Source organism: Pleurodeles waltl, chromosome 5 (genome assembly GCF_031143425.1).
Source record: "Pleurodeles waltl isolate 20211129_DDA chromosome 5, aPleWal1.hap1.20221129, whole genome shotgun sequence".
Lineage (NCBI taxonomy): Eukaryota > Metazoa > Chordata > Amphibia > Caudata > Salamandridae > Pleurodeles > Pleurodeles waltl.
The window spans coordinates 705,506,635-705,524,731 of NC_090444.1; the positions used below are offsets into that span (position 1 = coordinate 705,506,635).

The window sequence follows — 18,097 nt, forward strand, 5'->3', positions numbered from 1 at the left end:
AATGACAACAAATGATTTTGAAAGGCAAGCCCAAAAACAAATGAAAGTGATGGGCGTGGTAAAAAACCCACAATACTTACAACATGTGAAAGCGCTTACACGCTCGACCTAAAAACAAGGACATCATCCGCCCCCTTTTTATATCTCAGATGTAGCATAAACACAAGTATTCAAGAGTTCAACAGTCAGCTGGAACGGCCTTATCACCTAATTCAAGTAATCCTTCCCTATCAAACATTCCTAAGATCATATGGATATTGTCTACTTTCTCCATAGTGCATCTGGAATGTTTAAATACAATTGCTTTTATGGAAGACCAATGTTCTTGGATCAGCTCAGCCCAACCCAGCATGTTAGCATTCACTATTGTAAACATCAGCAAAGAAGAATGCAGGGGGACTCCACTGGCGAGATAAAGAAGAGGGCAATGCCAGTATCATTTATGATGTATCCAACCTCAGCCTATGCAGGGTCTTTCAGTCTAGCAGCTTAGTTCTATTTAAGCAGCCGTTATCACTCTTACAAAAGTCATCTATACATTAGTGCCAAAGTTCGACCATAGCGCACATCATTTATCTGCCTGTGTATTGTACCGAGACAGGTGCAAATTAGGTTCCACAAGAGAACTGCGTCTGCGCACAGTGCAGTTCATGTAGTACTAGTAAAAGAGCTGTAGCACAAGGGAAAAAGATAATCTTTTTTAAACCCCAATTAAACTTCATACACGTCAAATATATCTCAGCATCATAACGTACAGCACCGAGATAAAAATCTACACCGGTACCTGAAAGTAAATAAAGAAAACGGGGTGTGTGTGTTTATCATTGTATTTGATGAACAGATCTGAGCTTTAGGCTGCATGGTGGAATATGCCACTCAAACTGCCCCCGTTCCCTAGAACGTGGACAATCTGAAGCAGATGTCGTCAAGGCCATTGGTGTGAACCTTGGGGAAAGGGGAAGATTAAGATTACAAATTTAGGGGGTTTAAAACGACGTGCAGGGATTAAAGCAAAATTTTACTGTCACCGCAATACAATAAACAGGACTTATATCATAGTGGCTGGGACTCCTTCACATTGCTTGAGGCACCTTAAGCAGAGCCCAGGGTAGCAAAAAATCTTGAATTAATTTCATTGATTCAAGATTGCACTTTGAACCAAGGCACATCAAGATGTCACAAAGTTTACTGTAATAACATTTACCGTGGCCTCCAGTTAGAAGCATACTGAATGTCTTGGGTGAAAAAAGTGACCCACATTATGCTGTGCCTGACTGTAAAGGTAAAAAATGAAAAGTAAAGCAGTTGTCCTAAGCAAGTAGATTCAAAGCGCCATGGCAGCCATGAGCATGAGCGCGAAGGAGACACACAAAAGGAAAAAAGTTTGCAGTCAAACATATCGGCAATCATGCAGTTATTCATGTAACAGAGGCAGTCTGCAAGGCGGTAACAAAACCGCCCCCAGGAGGGACAAACATAAAGCATTTACCAATGATGATAAAGGATTTTTAAAAGCCAAGCCCACAAAAGTGATGGGCATGCAGTGGGCGTGGTTAAAAGCCCACAAGACTTACAACAGGTAAAAGTGCTTGCGCGCTCGAGATGAAAAGGGAGGATGGACCCACCTCCTTCGCATAAGGACTAGGATGAGAAGTGGTTGAGGAATTAATGCACCTTCACCTGCCCCCGTGGAAAATACAGTACATCAGCCTGCACGATAAAATGAGTAAACCCAGCCTTTGGTATCACCTTTACTAGAAGATGGGAGTACTTTTAAGGGATACAAGTAGCCTAAGCGCTATTTATTTGTATTAAATGTTCTGTGCATTGACTAGACCAGTAAGATGTGTTTTTTCGTATGTTACACCCCCTAGTCATGTCCTAGCACCTAGTATTTCGGTTCTTAGTTTCTGCCGTTGCAGATGCGGGTGCACTGTTTCCATCTCTGAGATCAGCATGTGTTATTTTTTTTTGTGTGTGTTGGAGCGGGACTGTGGGAATTGGACCTTAGGGTCTCTATTTATTTTAAATGAGCGAAGAGATTCGCACGCAAAATACATTGTTTTAAAAGTTGAACCCGCACAGATGAGACCGACACAAAATCTCATTCAGCTGATTGTTACTGGATAGTTTCTCTATTATAAGCAAAGGCACCTGTGAAGAACAAGTTTTTATTTTTTATTTTTTTAAAGAGTGCTCATTGAAAACAGGTTATTGTATTAAATGAAAATAAACGTATTTTATTTTATAGCTGCCAGAGAGTCTTATTGGTTAGAAAAAGAAGAAAAAGCTCGTCAACATTACGAAAAGCACCTCGAAGAACGCAGGAAAAAATTAGAAGAGCAACGACTCAAGGAGGAAAGGAGGCGAGCAGCTGTAGACGAAAAACGAAAGCAGAGGCTCGAGGAGGAAAAGGTATTTGTTTCATCTTTTAGTCGCCTCCCTTTGAAGAGAACACATGGTCTCGTCTGCTGGTTTACCCAACGCTGGTGCAGTGGTGCTACCATACAAAGGTCATTGTTACCTTAGAGAAGTGAAATCTTGGTGCCCTATAACAAAGGGGCGCATCTTGCCACTTTGAGGAGCAATCAGGGCTCTCCAGTGTCGTTGATTTGCTTGTTTTTTCCCTTGAAGTAGACGTGTCATTTTAATTGTCTTGGCGTCTTTTGTTGATTAATCAACACATTTTTAAACATATTTTAAACAACAAAAACAGGGCTGATGTCATCAGTTTTGTGCATAAATTGACTCGTTGTCAAGTCACAAGTGTGCTTATAGCCGTTTTCCTAGTCTTCCAATTTCAGGAAAGCTCTTTTAGCCGAAGCCCTAGAAAAATTGCTATTACATTTTATGAAGGGTATATATATTCTCACAGTAGGGGCATCCCCCCACTTTGTTTGCCTCATTGTGACTATACACTCGGTCTTCTAGTGCACTCCCAGTCAGGATATTTCCTAGTACAACGCAATAAGGCAATAAGTGTCGGTGTCTTATGAAATCGACCTAGTTACACAGATGTCCGCCTGTTTCTAGAATAGTGCTAGAGGTGTTCCCAGTATAAGTGAATTTTCTGTCCCAATGTCTGTTTCTAATTTCCTGGCCTTTGGTATGTAGCTCCCTGGCATCCTGTGTGTGTCCCCCATTCCGACAAGTCAGAGAGTTTTTTTCTCGTGCCAGTCGTGTGTAGTATTGCTGTTTTCCCTTCCCCCGCTGGTGGTGTTTAATATTTTTTTTTACTTGAGGGAATTTGTCTACCTTTCGTAGTATTTGAGCACATAAAACACAATGTATTGCAAACTTTTAGTTAGGTGGTAATTGGAGGTTCCAGAAAGCTTTTAGTGGCTGACTTGGGCTATTGCAACCTGTGGTTTTCAATGAGTGTTAAGACATCAAGGAGCGGGGAAGACAAGACCCAAGCAGTATCATATGATCAATAATAGTGGTGGGTCATTGGAAATCCACATGGATGTGGAGCAGAGGACCAAGTGATCAGTGATTACTTTGGGCACCCAAGTAAAGATCCTTAAGGGTTCTACCCAGAGGCTATACATGGACAACCCAAGGATATTCTCCATATGTGGTCTATATTGTACCAACCAAAACGGGTTTCATAATTCCCTGGGAAACACTGGCAAACTTGCTAAGCAGTGGCATAGATGTCCTTCAAATAGGCAGAGTAATATATTCGTGAGCCATAAAAGCTGGGTTAAGGGTGATTTGAAGACTATTAGATGAAAATATTTTATTTAAAAAAAGGAAAATGGGGAGAAAAAATGAAAAACTTTCCCGGATTGGGGGGGGGGGGGGGGCAGCTGCTGTATTGTTGTCCAGCCATAGGAACTACTTGTTAAAAAAGTTACTGCGGGCTTGGTTTCTTTCCTTAAATAGTCCATGAAAAATTGAAGGATTTCAGTCAAACTATAACCACATGCTCCCTGCACTCGACACTTACTGTGAAATGATCCCCCAAATGTTTGTTGAGTATCTTTCTATCCTTTTAGACCACGTCCATGTAAATTGTATATATATTTTATTGCTAAACCATAGATACACTATACTTTAAATTCTAATTTTAACTTTTATACTGTAAAGTTGCTAGATTATTTCTAAGCTATAGAAGATAGTGCATTACAAAATTTGAAAGTTACTTGTCACAACATAATGACCGTTTTAAGTGAAGAAAATGTTTTAAAACGTTGAAGCATTTGCTGTTTCCATAAAGAAGAATCTTAAAGCAGCTTTGAATCATTAAAGTAAACATTGTGAATTTTATTTGAATAGTTTTAAGCAAGTTTAAAGTCTATGAACTGCTGTCTTAAGCTTTTGGCCAACTGATGGAAATATGTATTGATCATTTTTTGGGCTGTTTAACCAATCACGTAGCAGCATCCTCGTGAAAGTTCAACCCGGAATCTGCTCCCTAAAAATACCTTTTCGATGTATGATATCGTTATGACATCATACACAACGATCCCCAAAAACTATATCCGAGTGAGACAAAGAAAGCATCTCCTCCACGTAGTTTGGGTTCGGCAGTTGGCAGCATTTCCCCAGCAAGCACCTCATCTGTGAGGTGATAGTTTTGTAGACGTGAATCCCTTGTCCTATACACTGAACAGTGTTTAAAATGAAAACCTTTGTACAGATTTTTTTTTAAAGTCACAATCCTGTCTCTTCCCAACGTCAGTCATAGTTATTTTTGTTAAAAGTCAGTGGCTGATTTAAATGCTTCTATCCGTTTAAATAACTGGTAATTACTTTAAGCAATCCATTCCAATGTTTTGACTTATGTGTGCCATTGCTGACATGGACCTTTTATATGCATTCCCTGCTCTACTACCCACTATTCCCTAAAGAGAATCCGGCCTGAATTGCGAGGCAGGATCATATGTTCCTGTATAGAGGGGGCATGGATGTCCGCTCAGGCTAACGGTTCCTTTTCCAGCGGGATCGAGACTGTTCTGTATGTATGTGTGTTTATATATGCCTATATACTGAAAGTAAAAAAGAAAATGCCACGCAAAGCTGTTTACATCATTATTGCCCAGTAGTTAAAGAAGATTAAAGCATTTCCATCCATCTGGTTGTGGTGTTCATAGGATGTTACAGGCAGAGCTAGAGTATGTAATCTAATTGGAAAATGCTTTTCTAAATAAAAGACAGTGAGACAAATTATTTGTTGGCGTTACTACGTTTTGGGCCACGACTTGCTTTGTTCTTAAACGAGGTAAGCAAGAATTGCCTGCGTGCCCTGCTTCTCCAACCAGATTTTCCGGCTGTAGCAACAGATTTTATTCCCAATTATAGAACGTTGAGTAACTTTGTAAAATGGTCTCTCTGGAAAAGCAGAAATCCTTTCCTTCCAGAATATCAACAGGATTAAAAGAATCACTCAAAGTATTGCAATTAATAGTTTCCCTTGTACTATTACATTTAAATATAGCTGTAGTAGTAGTATGAGCAGCACTATTTCTGTCTAACGGAATGCCCTCGACTGATAATGGATTGCATTGCCTTTAAGGAGCGCCATGAAGCTGTTGTCCGCCGCACAATGGAGAGGAGCCAAAAACCAAGGCAGAAACCAAACAGGTGGTCATGGGGCGGAGCGCTTCACACTAGCACGAGCATCAACGGTTCAGGTAAAATAAAAGAGCTGGGTTCAGTTGCCATTCTAAAGGACCATAGCTGCACCTAGTCTTCCCCTCTGTTCCATTTATACTATAGCATGAGAACCCCATTTCCTATTTTTGATAGTTTTAAAATTCTGTGCAGTGCTTTGGTGCATGTTTCTCATTAAGAAAACACTGTAGTAATTTCACGTGTCCGTTATTTTACTACCGAAAGTTGTGCACTTTGAAAAAGAAAACGTTTGTTTGACTTTACAGCACATGCCTTTGCCACTTATATGCCTTTCCCACGCATGGTAAATTAATTTAAGATAATTCAAACTCCTACCTAAATTTATATAGATAGATATTGATGGGGCAGAAAAGTCCTCTGCATGGTTAGAGACGTGTACCCCCGCCCTGAGTGCCCAGCTGTACTAATGTCTGGAACCCTAATGCTGTTTTTTTTGGTCATCGATCAACATGGATCATGTATGTGTGCCATGGCAATGGGCTGTCTCATGGATTGCGGTCTTGTGGAACAGGGAGGGATACTCCAAGCGTTACCCACATGGGGGGGGGGAGGGGTAGGTGGGTACCACCATCACCAAAAGTTAAGCAGCACAAGCGCTGTGGTGGCAGCATACCGTGTAGTCAACAGGACCTTTTTACCTTGTCTCTGGAGTGAGGCCTGAAAAATTCCACTGCTGTGTTCTTCACTCACCCTTGGCTTACATCAGGTAGATGTGGAGTGCTGCTCAGAGCAGGAGTAGTGACTGTGCTGGGTGTTTGTGTGCCTGGGAAGGGTGCAGTACAGAGATAGAGCAGTACTGCGCAGGATATGTATGTTTAGTGCATGTTCTATATATACATATAAGCAAGGAATACATTGCATCAGAGATGTAGGGCTGTGCAATGTGTGTGCGATGGAAGCGTGCAAATTGTATGTGTGCTTGCATGACGTACAATACATAAAGGATGAAGTGTTGTGCAATGCGCACACTGTAAGTGTGTGTACTGGCAGTGTGTGTGTTTGTAAATAGCATACCCTGGTACCATATAGAGAAGCTTCAGTGCTGACCAGTGCACCCAGACTGAATGTACTGAACATATGTGTACTTGTAATGGTACAATGCATGGAGGTAACTGTGCTGTGAATGTACACTGATGAGCAGTACATTATTTGGAGGATGCTGGGTTACATTTTAGGAAGCCTAGTCCTGCCTGGTGAAGATACGAGTCATAGAGGAATTGTGTGTTTCTGCATTCCTGTGAGCTGGGTGGGGATTGGAAAGAGACTCCCATTTACATTACAAAAGGTTGCTCTTTGATTTGGTGATCACAAGGAGAAGGGACTTGGGCACATCTCAGGAAAGGAGATGGGTCCATTAAGGAAATCATGAAGAGTCGGCATAGGAAGTGACAATCATTTGATCACTGCGGCTGTCATCCATGTGTGACCTCTGCTTACTCTCTTGAATAGTGTTGTGGTTAAGTCAGCTTCAGAGTTTGGCCTGCTGTGACATATATCCTTACAAGGGGAAAGAAGAAAAGAGAAGTGTCCATTTAATAAATAAATAAAAGCAGAACCCCAACATAAACTGCAGACTCTTGGTGTTTGAAAATTGACTATAAGAAGGGGAGATTGGGACCCCAAACTTTGCCATGTGCCAAGCAGACAGGCTGTGTGAAGAAGGGAAGCTCTCAAGACATCTGCTTGTTACCAGGGCTGGGGCCAAGGCCTGCTAGTCTCCCTGCTGGCTAAGTGGTCATCACCCAGAGAAAATCAAGAAGAACTTCCCTGGAGCACCAGCACTTACCTGCTTACCAAGACCAGTGTGCCTTGTGAGGAAGAGAACATTGGAGGTAGTAAGGTCAGTAGGGAGCTCTACCGGGAGGACTCCTTGTGCAATGTGTGAGGATTTGGCTGTGTGCAGAATTGTTTTCAGCGATCCCCATATGCCAGGAGATGGCTGCCATAGACTGACCTGTGCATCGAGCTCTGTGTAGGGAGGGCAAAACCTATAACGACTCATATTGGTGAACCCGTATGCCAGAGATGGGCACCATGGAAATAATTTTGTGACCAACATTCCAGGACTTGTAAATAATGCTGGGAGGATGGGGTCCCTAGAGCCGAAATTGGCCACGGAGATTGGGCCACGTGTACCCCTCCCCTTAACAATAACACCAGGCCCCAAGAGATTGTGCTCTATGCCTTCCTACCTATAAATATCATGCCCGTCCTGGGGGATTGGCCCAAAGGCAGTGGGCAGGGTGGGGTTGGCTGCATGCGTGGGGTTGGCCGTAGGTCCCTGTGGCCAACGCCCCATCATGCACGCATGACCAAAGGCCCTGCGCAGTGTGGGTTTGGCTGCATTTACGGGGTTAACCGCAATGACTGGGTTGGCCACGGGCCATGCCTTGTGGCCAACCCTCCACTTTGCACGCCCATAGGCCGCTATTGTTAGGTGAAATGTTCAGTAACAACATAACACTTTAAACTCTGAAAACCACAGAAATTCACCAGTTACAATTATCTCAAGTAACTATAACTCATGCCCTAAGGTAACTATAACTCGCACCCTTGCCACGCTATACCCCTACACAACCCTACAAATGCTTTACTACCCTATACTCCTACCCACTGCTAAACCCTAAAAAATAGCTTTACCATGTTATACCTTTACTCCTAAATCCTAAATTATGCATATACACACACACACTTACTTTAAATATACTTACCTTGCATGGTAAAGGCTTTGGGTGGCAAAGGAATGTTGTGGTAAAGACAGCATTGTAAAGGTTGTTTCCCAAAAACATGACCGGTTTTGTGAAACGTTAATGCGAATCATGACCATAACGACCACAGAGCAATACTTTGAACACAGTCTCCTACACCAGCGCTGTCACTGTGTATATCTTAAGTATGAACACCTAATTTATTTATTCTAAAACAAAAAAAGAAAGCATAGATTATTATTAGGTGTCTGTACTGTAAATTCAATTTACAATTTGATGTTTCCTTATTCTGTGCTTACCATCATTTCTTTGTTTCACTTTTTCACATTTTGTTGTTATTTTATTTGAGGATTAAAACTTCCATGATGTTGCATTTCGTTTCCAGGTTATTATTTTGAATCATCATCGTTCTCGTTTCTCGATTTAGCGGGACTGGAGCACCGCTTCCGAGCATTTGATGGTGCTAGGAGAACTGGTATAAAAATCCCTGTGCTTTGTAGATTCCCTTGTCTATGGCTACCTTGCACCATTTTACTAATAACTGTCAAACATTATCCTCCTCTTCGAGACCACGCCATGCTAAAGACCCCACCATATTGTCTCCACCCTGTAGTTAGCTTATTTGTTCATCATTTTCATAGTGTGTTAACTTCTGTCAGAGGTGACTGATTTGACAAACATGATGTCTATAATGATAAGCCATCGAGGGCTGACCCTTGTCAGTTTTTCAGGCTATGTTTGGGCTTATGTACATGAATTATGTCAAATTGTATCGTGTTTATTTTTTCCTAACGCGGATGTTTTGGAATTATGCGTGGATCACACCTCCTCTTGATCTCTGTTGGCTACACTTGGCATATAATATTGTACAAAACTATAACAATTTGTAGAAAAATATTTCTTTAGAATACATTTTTACACACTATGCATACCTACAGTGACAAAATGTAACCAAAATACATTGAACAATCCTGGTGCTCGGCACATTTGCAAAGATGCATCTATGTCCAGGCGGACTCATCAATTAACTGAATTAATTATAGTGCAAATTAACCTCTTGAACTGATGGTGGAATCACCATTAGCTTTCATTTTCCGTGAAGAAAAAATATAAATGAAATATCTTCGTTCCTTTATTTAAACAAGTTTGTGTGACTTCTTCCTCTAACACTGCTAGCCTCAGTCCTAACAATCTTTTTATCCATGCTTCTTTAAACAAAGGGATTTCCTTGAGTGATGTTTTGACAGTTCATTTAAAGCTTTCAACTGGTTGCCCTGTGTACATCTGGCTTGTGTAAAAGAAGAAATACACTAACAGTGAATCTGGGCTTGGCTGTTTTTGTCCTTCACTCATTGAGATGCCAAAGACATCTGCTGTGATGGCAGGCAGGACCCTGCTGTGGCGACGAGTGTGTTTACTCTTCTACAATCTCCCACTCCAAGTGGTTTTTAGGAGTATTATGGTGCCCGTGAGAAAGTGGGTAACTACTTCTGAAAGGAAAATGTTTGGGATTGAGTATCCACGGGGGCATCCTAGGCCAGCTTGCCTATAAAAGTCACTGATCATGTGTTCTATGACCAGTTTACTCAGAATGAATATTGAACTCACTGCAAACTATTCTGATGTTTGATCGTTTTTGAGGAAGGAAAATGAGTATGAGGAGCAGGAATGTTCCTGTATCCACGTAGTTACCCACTACATCTTGTTTAGTTGGCTTCCCATGGTTTCTCAGACCGAATTTTAAACACGGTTTCTCTCGAAATATGCTAAGTAATTATTGAAGAAAAAAATGTAAATCTTTAAAACATTATACTTTTTTAAAATACTTAATTAATCTCTGTAAGCAGCCTAGGAATACGTTTCTGATGTCACAAGCAGTAGCAATATTTTAGTTAGGTCTTTCAAATAGAATATTACATTTAAATTGATAAATTGACATAATTTACAAAGCGATTGCCTAATTTAAAAATCACTCCACACACTTTTTGGCTCTTTTGCATCTTTTTAAAAGAGACTGCTTTGAAAGCTGAACTTTTTTGATTTCTGAGTTTTTATTTTTTTATTATTATTAGGAATAGTAATAACATCCCCTACTGATTATCAGTCACATCAAGGTCTGCACTAACACATCTTGTATTCGCCTCCTAAGTTTGTGTTTTGCTCCTTTGTTTCAAATAAACATGTTATAATTTTAGAATCTAATTACACTCCTTCCTCCAATTTTCTGGAAAGGACTCGCCAGGTGAAACCTTTCTAGTCAAACCTCCAAACTCTGATTTCTTTTTTGTTTTTTTCCTTTCTCCTTTCATATTTTCTCTGAAACAGATTGTTAACCAACAAAAGAATGGCTTATGCCTTTCTCCTAATTTCTATTTGATGGACTGATTATTTTCTACTCTTTAGCATTATGCCTACATTTATTGCAGAGAAAACAAGACTCCACCCTTAAACCAAACAGAAGATGGGTTACTTGTCAAACAGACAAAACATAGTTCATGAGATTTAATCAGTAGATACTTATATCTGCCATTAATCCTTTCAATTGAAACCCAGTTCTATTTTCCTGTAATCAGTTAATGGTGTAAGCCAAAGTACGTATTTGAAAGCACAAAAGGCACCAGATTTGTTGGGTTGAATTCCATACATATATGCTCCAAGGCATATCTTCACATGAATAAACAAACATGATAAAGTTCAGATGGTGCAGTGCTCTGGAACATGTGCAAAAGATTTTAAAAAAATCAAAAAGATTCCATTCTAAGTTAACGAGCTGCATGTTCAAATATATTTGTAAAATCACATAGGGGATCAATTTTCTGGGATGTATTAACTATTACTGGAATTTATTAGCTATGAAGAAAACAGTCCTAGGGTGTCCTAGTCCAGTGGGTCGTGCCAGGTTGATATGGGACCATCTGACTAAGCTAGATGTCAGCTGTGTGGACACTGCCCCAAAGTAAAAATGTGTCAAATGTTAAAGTCGAAAAAGAGAAAACTGCACCCATTCTTATATTAGATGATAGCAGTTGATACAACGTGAAGGAGCAGGTGGGACCAAGTCGCCCGAAGCATACAAGTGTTTACTAAGTGAATCCAATGGAACCATTTATTACCTGTTCCAAACCTAATAGCTTCACTCCTTCTACATCAACAAGTCCCGCAGTGATGGGAATCAATAGACACTGACATTAAAATGTTGACCTAATAACTTTCAAACAGAGTTGTAGTGCCAGTCTGAGTTATGCTAACCTGTCGTTTAAGAACCATTGTCATGTGATGCAGGCTGCTTTTATTACTGTATTCATTTAGCCGAGAAAAAGATAAAGGAGCCTTGGTTTCTTAATATTCTTGCACCCTTTTACACAGGGATTACAAGATTCTTTGAATAGCTAGGAAGAAACATCCTTGTGAGTCATCTTTACAGGCACAGAATAGAGGAGAATAACCATGAGTGGTTTCATGACTTACAGCTAAAGGTTAAAAGATCAGGCAAACCAGCTTTCTTGACATACTGTCTTCATACGTGTGCTTGTATTCAAACGCTTTTCACCTAGCAAAAATTTGTACTAGGGCCATTGACACTTGTTGGTGTGCATGCTCCGCTCTTTTACTTATATGTCAGAGTAGAAAAATTGCACATTCTAAACAGCCTTATTATACACATGACATTTATTTGGATTGTGCCATACAGTGTTTCTAGGAAGAACAAAATGGCAAAAAGAGATGTGCATAACATTCAGAGCTCGTGCAGACAGCACATTTATGACATTGTAGCATTTACACTAGCATTATTATTCCTATCTGCCGACCTTACATTAACCTAGACACTGTTTGAAACAAAGGTCTGCCTCCAATGCCTCTCTGGAGTCTCTGCTAAGTCGTCAAATAATTACTATTGCTCTACCTGTTTTCCCATCGCTGTGCCTCCTCAGCTGGTTCCTCCATCCATCGACTCTTTTTTTTTTTATTAGACATTGGATCTAGAACTAAAAGTTCTGAGAGTCCAAGATTTGTCAAGGTAACAATGTTCACAGTATACCATTTTCTGAATGTCCTGCATCTCTCCATACCCTTCAGCTACATCTCCTCAATCCACTCCAACCACTAAATAGCAAATCCAGGGATTGCAAAAAACTCACCTGATGGGCATTCCAAAATTATCAAATACAGAATTCCAATTTAGCCCAGCTTACTCCAAAATTCAGTAGCCTCTTCTCTGTGTCCCTCATGATCAAGGGTAATCTTTGTACTCTTAAACAACGTTGTTAAGCCATCGAAGTGCTTTGACTGCCGATTAAGTTACGAAAGTGAAAAACTAGAAGTGCAGCATGGGCTGAAATGAAAAAGCTGGAACATTAGATTTGTTGCCCTCTGTCCCAGATAGATTAGGTGAAAGTGCCTGGTTTATAACGCCAGTAAAGATAGAATATGGTGGATTGGCGTTCATAAAATTAATTTCTGCCATTTCTACATTATTCACTGTGAGTCAAATTAGCTCTGCTGATTATAAATCCGGCTCGAAAGTTTAGAAAGTATTAGACCGTTTGTAATCCATGGCGACTCATTTTGTATGGGACTTCTCCAGACTCTGTAGTTTGTTTTCCACACTTTTTAGTAACTGTTGGTCAAGGAGCATGTGGGCGCACCTGCGAGCCATCTGTCTCAGAACAAGCATTGTGTTTTTACTGGACTTCCAGTGTGCATGTATTTCTAAAACCTGCGGCATGCCTGATCCTTGGTATGCTTAACGGGAACTGCTTCTGATGACCCCCCCCCGCCTTCTAAGAAATGCAAACTTTTGTTTGGTACGGTCTAAGGAAACTCCTTGTAAAACGAGCCAATGGCTGAAGCAGGCTGACCCATTGAGCCATGCTGTTGTGGGCAAAAGCAGAATGTAAATGACAATTAAACAGGCCAGTATGTGAAGAGGGCTAACTCAAGCCCTTCTTTGAACGGATATTTCATGTGTTTTCTATGCATGGTTGTTTTATTATTAAATTAAGTTGTTGAGACAGTTAAAGGTGTTTTTAGGCAAGACTTAAAAAATCAATTTCTAGATCCCTTGGCCCACTCTCCACCAGGAAGCTGTCTATTCTTCAGAATTTCGGTTTTCTTCGTGGTAGGTCATTCTCGGACATTCTCCAGTACGACTGTTGTCCCAAACTATGGGGCTCACTGACCTTGTACTTCATGCATACATCGTACCTGACGAAGAATAGACTTGAAACACTGAACTATGTTGTAAAAGTGCTTATTAATTACTTCAAGATGGCTGGCGTTGAAATGGTAAACCAGGCATTATTATTTTAAATTACCTGATAATGCTTCAGATTCCTCACACTTGTATGTGTTACAGCTGCAGGGTAGCAGGCTTCCACAGCCTTCAGTTAAAAACGTGAGCATCGTTACCACACTTCTGATTCTTCTTTTGACTTGGCACTGCTGTTTCATTACAAAATGTGCCTGTTTTTAGTCCTACTGCCCGAAGAGTTGTTGTAGTGATTAACAGGCCAGGCCCTACCATAGCTGTGAGTTTTCTCCCTTTGTTTTTTTTACTACTTTTGTTGTTGTTGTTATAACTTGTCCCCTTTGTGCTCTTCACAGCCTGCAATATGAGGGTGGTGCTAGGGACCATGATGTGTAACAATATCGCCCCCACCCCCGCAGTTTTAATTCTACTGCCTTTTTAAAGAGATTCCTTCATTGTACTCAGTCGTTAATCCAGTAATGCTACAAGATTTCTAAACACAGCACCGGGAAATTATATGGTGTAGTTGGAGAAGTTTTTGACAATAGAATCAGGAGACCGAAGTGCTAGTCCTGCCTTCCAGCTTGGTCACATACTGTGTTTTTGGCTAACTCAATTTGTCCTCCTGTGAGCCCCTGTTGCCTCATCAGCCAAATGTCTGAACCGTTTAAGCGTGCTAAACACCCATGTTAAGCACTAAATATTCATTTAGGAATTTAGAATCATGCCTGTTTGTAACACTGTCAATCGTATCAAACTAATTCGGCTTTCATATTGAGATTCCTGTTTAATTATGTTATTATGAATAATGATTCATGTATTTTGGCTTTATATGTTATGAGTCCTCCAGTTTAAACTTCTTCCTTAAAGGTTCGCTGCAGATATTTGACAATCTCCAGCAGATGTCTGTGCCATAGCAGGCCTCACATGCATAAGATGATGGCAAGTTGAATCAATTAACTCCTTCTTACGGGCTGTCAACTAGCTCTGTCTCCATTTGTTTTAGATCCCGATAGAAGGTCGGTTTCAACCTTCAACCTTTCAAAACATGTTGATCCTGTCATTACCAAGCGGCTCTCCTCTTCTTCTGCAACGTTAATGAATACGCCTGACCGAGGTACAGTTACACACATTGGCAACGTTGACTTACTTTGTGGATGTTTATATGGACGTGGGTGAGCACTTTAACATGGATTTCCACTTACCTGAAGGAAATGTCCCCTTGCCACACAGATCATGAGGAGTGTCTCAGAAAAGTGACAGTGGAAACGTGCTCTTAAAACTATGCTTTGATCCCTCATAGGGCGTATTGGCATGTCGTTATTTGACCCAAATGATAACTGTAATAGAGGTGAACTTTTCACACCTTTTGTCCACCTGCTTGTGACATTACAGCAAGTGATGTCGCATATGGCCCTTACCTCAATGAATTTTTCGGCACCAAAGAAGCAGCTAAAGCTCCTTTCACTTTTAGAAGATCCATGGTCAGGTTCGTTACATGTCTGTGTGCAAATCGCCAGTGACCTTCATATCGCTGTTGCTGGCAGTTCAAGCCTATGAAGCACCACTAATATTTTTGTCAGTATTGATGTGATCACCATAAACGTTTTTAGAGCTTCTCTGTGATTTGGAAAAAAAAAAGTTGAGGACTAGGATGATGCATAGATTGAATTTAAAGAAAAAGTATACAGGTTTGTTCTTGTGCTGTTGCTTAAACGTTTACCCCTCAAAACTAAACTGTTAATAAATGCAAGAACAAAAGTAAATAATTGAAGCCTCTGGATACAAAACGCGTTTTATCGTGGCAAAACATGTTACCAAGCCCTACACGTTACATAGCTATGTTGTCACTAGAAAACTCTGCTGATATGTTAGTGGAGTTGCTTCTATTACTGAAATGTATCCCAAACTTCACTTCCGGGAGAATAAATGAAATTTAAAAAAAAGCTAATTTGAATTTGACTAGCGCTATCTAGTGTAAACTGGACACATTTCGGTACATTAACGTAAATATTGGTGGCTGTAGACCTAGTGTGAGATTTTGTGGGCTGTAATACAACTTTCTGCAGTATCTTGCTCAGGTGCGGGATACTCTACGAAGGAGTAAGCTTTGCTACTACCACTTGGGTCCGAGGCTCCAAAATCAGATCTTATGTTACATTTCCTTAAATTTTAGTTGTTTGTTAGAGAACCAGGTCTTAGTTATCTTCTAATAACAGTATTTGTTGTTCTACATACATACTGATTACAGTGTCGTGGATGATTACTTATCAAAAGGACAGAGGAGCAAAAAATGACAGTTTACTCCTCTGTTCATAGAACCTATCTAGCCCATATAAACTTGCATATCTTCTCTCCCTGAATCAACTGTGTTTGCTGTGCCAGGGGTTCTGCATATTAATAAAAACATTATGTTATGATTTTTTCTGGACCCTGTGTTGTAGCATCAAGGACACGGGCTGACTTAATTTAAACAACAAAGTCCTTAATTGAAAAAACAGTGAAAAACGGTATTCCATTGTCCAAAGTCTCTATTCCTCAGCAAAATATTGTGGACTGTAACCTAGTCAAAGTAGTTATAGAAAGTTGGATTGTTAAAATAATTTGACGTTATTGGCGGAAAGAGTTGTGCTACTCGTTTGCCACCTTCCTAATCCCCATCACTTCTCATGTTCGCACTGAATGTTCCCTCCTATAATGTCAGCGCACAAACTTGCCATGCCCCTGACATTTGTAATCTGGCACCCTCTTTGTGTGATCTGAAACGGCAGGTTCCATCTGTGAAGGGTTCTTTTCTGTCACTCTCCTGTCAACCAGTTTCACCTCTCGGGTGCAAATGTCAATTTAGTCAGGAATTATTTGCGCGTTTAAAACTTTGAGGTAATCGGTTGTTGTTAAATTGAAAAAAAATGTTTTTGCTACCTGGTGAATCATGTTACCATTATTGCTATAAAGTCAAACAGTTACATTTCGTACCTCCTGGTTACTGGAGTTCGTTGAGCGGTAACTACTTAGTACTGAATAGAGTCTGAATTTAGAATGTGATGAAGTAGATGGGTTTTCAGGTATTACTAATCGAGTATAATAGTGACGATTTGAGCAATACTCCTCTGAGCGCATGTCTTTCACTACTCTTCCATTCGTTGCTGTCTTGTCTCCCTTCATTATCATTTATTTGGCTTGTTTTTTCAGTTTCCGTGTGCTTGGTCTCAATATCTAGTACCTGTACCTGCCACTCTAGAAGACGCATTATACCGCCTACAATGTGTGCTCGTGTGTCACATGACCTTTATTTGGCATCCGTTCTGTTGCTTCCTTCTTCCATTGCAAACAAGTAGCAATTTTCTTGTGCATTATTGCCAGGGTGTACAGTACACGAAGTTGAGAATATCTTAAAACACTGAGTGGCAATAAAAATGTTGGCCTGTTTTTTTTTTTTTTTCCCTAACTTTTTTTGAAAACAACAATCATGTTTTGGATTGCATGGAAAGCTATTTGCTAATGAGAAAAAAACATTCTGCTCCAAAAAATGAACCTAAGTGAGCCTGGCACTTAAGAAATGCTGCATGTTTTGGTGAAAATGTTTCATAATGAAAAATCCTTGCCCAGTCACTGTGTACAAAGCACCATAGCCAAGTAAGAAAGATTGACAGCCCTAGCTTAATGCTGAAACTTGATCACTGGCTCAAAAATCCTAAATTTTCACTCGAGACGCCATAAAAAGGTCCTAATAATCTCCTGTCAATGCATACATCACACAGATGAGGCTAGAGCCCCACAGAGGCTAAACCAGTTTAATTAATGTCACCCTGTGTTGTGGTGCAGCTGCACCCAAAGGCCATCTAATAGGAGAAGGGCAGTGGGGAGCAGCATGGGGTAAGCCAGCATGAAACAGTAGGGAAACATTTTTTTACAGTTCTTTTTTGCAAGCACATACCTGGAATAGTGTATTGAGGCATGAGTGAGTAGAATATTTGTGGTACTACTCTCACATCGATCTTAATACGATTGCATAATTGACAAAGTGCGATCATACTCTGTATGTACCACACAAGGTGTTGATCCACTTGGGTAGTACATTAGGAAAAGGTTAATATTCATTGAGGGTGTACAAAGATGTACTATCTGGAACCCACAGAGAGCAAAGAAGGCTCGTCACGAATATGATTTGGTGGTTTCTGGATCATTTCTCCTAGTGGAAATGTATTTGTAGCTATAGAGCCGTATATTTAAAGATTATGACCAAAGTAAAATGGTCTGTTACTTATATTTCATAAAAAACAGATTATCTAAGTTGTCTTCCGTTTTTTAAAGAAGTAGTTTAGGATGGTCTCTCACATTAGCCCAGCTCTGTATAACAGCTGCAGGCGGAGTGCCTTTGAACATTCTTTAAAGAGTGCCTGTTTATAAATAACCATAACCCAACACAACAAGATTTCGAAGATCTGTAATTTGTGGGCAAGGCTGCCAGTTGATTGTCTTCCCTTTTGTTCAGGGCTCA

The 18,097-nt window shown here is 40.3% G+C and overlaps 1 protein-coding gene across 10 annotated transcripts in view; it reads left to right on the forward strand.

Moving 5' to 3' along the window:
- Positions 1-18,097, forward strand: part of MAP7 (microtubule associated protein 7) — a 657,230-nt gene that overhangs the window by 399,532 nt on the left and 239,601 nt on the right. For 6 of the 10 annotated variants that reach the window (XM_069234655.1, XM_069234654.1, XM_069234656.1 and 3 more), the window contains exons 5-8: positions 2,252-2,415; positions 5,522-5,639; positions 8,734-8,823; positions 14,603-14,713. In XM_069234655.1, coding sequence (XP_069090756.1) covers positions 2,252-2,415; positions 5,522-5,639; positions 8,734-8,823; positions 14,603-14,713 — 483 coding nt within the window. The remainder of the gene's footprint in view (positions 1-2,251; positions 2,416-5,521; positions 5,640-8,733; positions 8,824-14,602; positions 14,714-18,097) is intronic. The other 4 variants (XM_069234657.1, XM_069234658.1, XM_069234660.1 and 1 more) reach the window with 1 other exon arrangement.